Raw genomic sequence first — 6,136 nt, forward strand, 5'->3', positions numbered from 1 at the left:
ATTTTGTCCAAGCAATAATAAAAGGACACATTTAATTTATAATTTGTTTTTAAATCTCATTTAAAAAAAAAAAAAAAAATTGTGAATCGAATCGTGAAATCAAAATCGTGAATCGCATCGAATCGTGAGTTGAGTGAATCGTTACATCCCTAATTAATAGAGCTCGTCATTGTTCGGTACATATTATTCGGCCTTTTCGCTTATTCAGCCGAACAATGAAAGAGATTTTTTTGCTATTTTCGGCAGAATATTCGGTGCATCCCTAATTAACAAGGCTTGTTGGGAAATGACAAGGACTGAGCGCTGCCTAAATCCAAAGCTTATTAACTGTTGGTTGGTCAAGTTGGTGTCATGCGTTGAACCACTATATAATGCTATTATAATACGATATAATAGCCTAATATATATATATATATATATACTAGGGCTGCACGATAAATCGCATGAAGAGCTACATTCTTTTTCTCAACAAGGAGCTGGTCATTGCAAACATCATTGTTTCTAAAGGAATTAAATCCACAGCTTCACTGTTAATAGAGAAACGCGGCAAAACGGTGGTAATTCATACATACACAGCCCCCCCCTTACATGAGAAAACCTGGCAGTGAATTGGGAGAGAGGTTCTCCTACACACTCTGATGGATACAAGGAAGGCAAACCAAGACAAACGTTATCACTGTTTACCTAAACCAGATCTCTTCAGTTTATTATCTTCAGCATTGATGAGGTGTTCATGCGGTCGTTGTGTTACTCGCAGCGTCATATATAGGCCATCTGTCCCTCATGCCATAAAAACATGATTTCATTCATTGTTGTTTTGGTGGTTTTATGCCATTTTTAATGCAAAGTTCTGTTGTTAAAGGGATAGTTCACTCAAAAATGAAAATTCTGTCATTAATTACTCACTCTCATGTCGTTCCAAATCCGTAAGACCTTTGTTCATCTTCAGAACACAAATTAAGATATTTTTGATGAAATCCGAAAGCTTTCTGACCCTGCATAGACAGCAATGCAACTGACACATTCAAAGCCCAGAAACATAGTAAAGATATTGTTAAAATATTTCATGTGACATCAGTGGTTCAACCGTAATTTTATGAAGCTACGAGAATACTGCAATTAACTATGCAGGGTCAGAAAGCTCTTGGATTTCATCAAAAATATCTTAATTTGTGTTACGGAGATGAACGAAGGACTTATGGGCTCGGAACGACATGAGGGTGAAAAATTAATGACAGAAATTTCATTTTTGGGTTGTAAGTTGTGACAGATTTTGTTAATTTAACTCGTCATTTTACGTCACCAAGAGTCAAACTGTCATTCTTACAGTTCAACTTAAACTATAAAATGTTTCTAAAGTTGTCAGCCAACTGGCAAGTACAGTACTTTAGTTTTATCCATTCACACATTAGTTTTGGACTTTGATCAGTAAGCTCCTACAAACAGTTTTTGGAGACATTTCAAGTGTTGGAGTTTGCATTTGAGGACTTTGCTCTGGTTGTGTAACCTTAAAACCTTAGGCCATGGGGAGTATTTGTCTGTTAACTGCAATAATATATTATATTGCAAGTTACTATGTAGTTTGAATGGAAAAAACAGATGTGTTTGGGATTAGTTGGACAGTCCTCTCATCCTCAACTAGCAACTTGTTCTAGTTTTGTTACTAAAAATGATGTTTGTTTAGAAGAACTTTGGGACTTGTCCAGATTTGTCACAGGAAGCATATTTAAGCCGGCGCTGTTCACATGGATTTGAGTTTCTCTCTTATTCTGCAAAGAACTTAGTCTTTACCAATGGTTCAAGGCGTTTAAAGCTCCTTCAGTTTGCTTTTGTAACCTGAATTACCTGTATTTGTGTACTTATCTTTTGTCAATAATTGTAAAGGCATTTTTCAGATGACTCATTTGAGTGTTTTGAACACATGAATCACTACAGTAGTTAAAGGCCTATTTACATGGAAATAGTAAATGAAAGTTAGTATTATTAGTGGTGTTTGGTTGTCAAAGTTACCATGTTAACTTCTTGTGATAATTAATTGATTTAACATGCACAGAATTATATATTATTGTTTCCTTCAGTTTTTAAAAAAAAGATTTCTAAATATGATATATATGCATATAACAAAAACTTTTATTTTGGATGCGGTTAATCATTTGACAGCACTAATATGTGTGTGTGTGTGTGTGTGTGTATAATTATAATTATAATAATATTAATAATAATATTGCTTTTTCTCAATAAAATAATACTCCAAACTTGTTCTGTGTAGTATCGCAATAGAGCAACAAATTCATATGATTTAGTCAATTTCTTTTCTCCAGTAATTTCTAAAGTCTTCCCTGTGCTCTCTCTCTTTTAGTAGAAACTAAAGCCCTGTGTTTCCTGTGGGGGGATGAAGCTTCGTGTGAGAGAGGCCATACTAAAAATAAAGTTCTTTCTGCTCCTAGGAAGCACAATCTGATGGAGGCCTGTTGATAAGTGGTCGTGTTAACATAAGCCCAGACAGTGGAGAAGAGTGTGAGATTACTAAGGAAGGATAGATGAGCGTTGGGCTGCTTGGAAGGAAATGCACAGCTGTGCTTTCCTACTGGCACACATTCATCATGGATGCGGGACAAATCTCCCTCATCGCCCATATAAAGACCCAAGCACGACCTCTCTCACGTCTTCCCCAGAATTATCACACTACCACTAGCTCCTATAAGCAAGCGAGTTAGTGTAGAAATTGATGTTGGCGATCAAATGCATGACAGATTAATGCGATAATACATGCTCCTCAGAGATCTCGCTAAGTTGATTATGAGTAAATGCTTTCCTCTTCCGCCAAACTGACAACTTGCAGTTTATAGTGCGAATTGATTTGAACTGTGAATGCATCCAAAATGAACACTCGCCAAATGGCAGATGTGACTAAAATTGGGTTTGCTGAATAAGTGCGACATACTACAAGGCTGAAATCAAACTGTAAGAACGTTGTATGCGATTACAATAAAAGATGATTGTTTGAAAGATGTTGACAGGTTTGGTTGGGCTCAGAAGCCTTTGCGTGTATTTTGATGTGTGTTTTGTAGCCCATGAGGATCGTGTCCGCAGGGTGAGTTTGGTATCAGGTTCATGTTAAACAGATGTTCATATCATGTTTACTTACACACGTTTTCCTCATCTGCTTTTGATTCAGCAGCATTCATGTGCCTTCAGGTCTGTTTTCTGTTATGGTGCACAACATATGGCTAAATGATAAAGAAAACATTGGGCTACAATTTAAAAACAGAGCAACACAAGTTATTTTTGTGTTGCTTTGGAGGACCAATCAAGAACTGTTGTAGTTCTGTGTTGAATTTATGAAGAATTTCCTGGCCACTCTTATAAATAATGAAAGTTAATCTATGAAGCTGTTCCTAGGAAAACACCATAAACGTATCCTAAAAGTGATCCAAATATGACTTCTGAATAAATAAGATAGTTTGAAGTGACTAACAGATGGAAATTTCTTGATCTTCTTTCATGAGAGTGAGGACTGATGCATGAACGAATCATTTAGGCCAGTTTTGTGAACTGATTCTTGGAAAAGATCCAAATCAAAAGAACCGTTTGGTTGCAGTCAGTCTTTTTGGACTGGAACCCAACTTGTTTATATTTTACATTGAACTCTTATTTTCCAAAGATAAAAATAAAAGAGTCTTTTTATGACATGGAGCCATTTGTTGTTATAGCGAATCTTATTTTTTCCTCCCAGGTATGGCGGCTATCAGGAAAAAGCTGGTGATCGTAGGAGATGGAGCATGTGGGAAGACCTGTCTCCTCATAGTGTTCAGCAAAGACCAGTTTCCAGAAGTCTATGTGCCTACTGTGTTCGAGAACTACATTGCAGACATCGAAGTCGACAGCAAACAGGTTGGTATTGATTCTTGGCCGCCTTCAAACCCCCACAGCCTGCCTGTTTTTGTACAACTCTTCTCAACAATATTTCCAGTCCTTGAGGTTTGGGTTGGTTTTGAAAATCTCTGATTGTGAAAGCCAAGCTGAGATCTGTCAGCAAACCAGAACATGTTGTGAGGGTTATTTTCCTTAGTCAGTCTTGTTCATTCTGAAACCAGCAAAGAATCTGTGAACGTTGTTGTAATTTTAGTGTGATGACAGTATATCCTCTATAGATACATTATCCAGATGTTTATTCAAACAATTAAGCTAGCAAGTGTAAAATAATAGTCATTGTTTTGGTACAGTGTTGTTATTGTAAACCAAAACTATTAAAGACTATTTTCCGTAATTGAAATAAAATAAGTATAAAATGAAAAACAAAATAAAAACATGATAAAATATAAAAAAACAATTAGTAAAAATTAGTAATGTTGCCTTGGTGACTAGCTGAAATAAAATGGGTTTAAGTTGAAGAATTAAGACTAAAACTAAAATAAACAGAAATAATGGAAAAAATAAACAAACAAAAAAAAAAGCACATAACAAAATTACTAATTAAAAAGTCATTGTTTTGGAACGGTGTTGTCATTGTGAACTGAAACTATTAAAAACTATCAAATCAAATGAATAAACAGTATCTAAATAGTAAATAAATACTTTAATAGTATATAAATAATAACAAAATAAAAATCATTAGCCCATAGTTCTGATGTTTTGCAGTTCTGACCACTCCGAAATCTAAAGGGGACTCAGCAAAACAGGAAATGGCTGTTCTCTCTGGCTTCCTGACTGGACTGGAAGATATCCCGCCCCCTGTCGCTGTGACTCGCCAACCCTATATAGCATGATTAAACCGACCACTTCATTTCCTGTGATGGAAGAGGGTTTTTTTGGGAAGGTGGGCTCATTCTGTGTCTCCAGCACAGGAAATGTTAAAGTTAAGGAGCAGGATGGCATCTCTTTCAAACCCCCTCGCTCTCTCAGCAGTGTTTCGCTGCTTAATTTGTCAAAATATAGAAGCTTCCCAGTGGCGATGGAGCATAAATCTTGCCGTCCTTTGGGGGAAAAAGACATTTGTCTTCATAATCTTTCTCCAAAATGTGGTCTGCAACCGATATGACCGATATCTGGCTGATGAAATGCATGTACACGCTTTGAAAAACTATGAGCCATCCAAAGCATTATGGGGTTGTTTATTCTGCACCTGAACAGATTATTATGCTGTAGAGCTTCAGATCAGTGCACACAGATGGAAAAAATAGTCTGGTCTCGGAGTGAATTGAGGAAAGGTTGTGTAATGATGTGGCATCAGGCTCAACGTATGACTCAGCGACGCTATGAAGCCTCGTTGCTGAGCTTCAGTCCTACAGGAGAGCAGAAGGGATGGAGTTTGAGTCCCTCTAATCAGTCGTTCAACTAATTCAATTCATTAGGCTTGTTGTGATTGGATAAACCAAGCTTTGCTGTGGCTCTGTACAGATATGTGAGGGAAGAGACATATGCAAAGGATTGATACTTCTAAGTTCATTTGCATTTTCCTTAAGGATCTACAGTATATTTGAGACCATATCACTGCTGGTTGATAAAGGTTTTTTAGATTATCAGAATTAATCTGACATTGAAAACAGATCAAGGTTTTCTATGACAGGTTAAAAGTACAAATTTATTTATTTTTTTACTTTACATTGTTTATAAAGCTTTTGACATGACACTTTCCCCCCTCTAGACCTGCTAATTTATTGTAAAAAAAGAAGAAAGAAAAAAAGGAAAATAAAAATGATAAATGCATTTCATACATACAATGACTTAAAAATGACAATGTTTTAAGAGGTTTTTTTTTTAAAGTGTAGTGTTTTTTGTATTTGTATTATTTATAAAATATTATTAATATTTGACATTTAAATATTTGAAAGTTTAAGTTTTGTTTTAAAATATTATTGATATTTGAAATGTAAATATTTAAAAAATATTTGAAATTGTGTTTGATAAATAATTTATTCTTAAAGTTGGTTTTAAGGTCATTTTAATATTTGAAATTTAAATATAAAAAATATTTTTTCAATTGCTAAATAAGCCAGTATATAATCGCCAACATGCAGGAAGCCATTTTTTCCATGTGACTATAAAACAGGAAATGATATACCAGACTCCTGTAGAACCTCATGACTCTTTGTCAGTCTTTAAAAACATCATAAATTATATATATATATATATA

At 35.2% G+C, this 6,136-nt stretch overlaps 1 protein-coding gene across 1 annotated transcript in view; it reads left to right on the forward strand.

The window, feature by feature from the left end:
* Window positions 1–6,136, forward strand: part of LOC107666088 (rho-related GTP-binding protein RhoA-D-like) — a 15,292-nt gene that overhangs the window by 2,930 nt on the left and 6,226 nt on the right. The window contains exon 2 of the mRNA XM_016457198.1: window positions 3,737–3,894. Within this exon, the coding sequence (XP_016312684.1) occupies window positions 3,739–3,894 (156 nt within the window). The 5' untranslated portion in view covers window positions 3,737–3,738. The remainder of the gene's footprint in view (window positions 1–3,736; window positions 3,895–6,136) is intronic.

This window comes from Sinocyclocheilus anshuiensis, unplaced genomic scaffold, assembly GCF_001515605.1.
Source record: "Sinocyclocheilus anshuiensis isolate Anshui unplaced genomic scaffold, SAMN03320099.WGS_v1.1 scaffold447, whole genome shotgun sequence".
NCBI classification, from domain to species: domain Eukaryota; kingdom Metazoa; phylum Chordata; class Actinopteri; order Cypriniformes; family Cyprinidae; genus Sinocyclocheilus; species Sinocyclocheilus anshuiensis.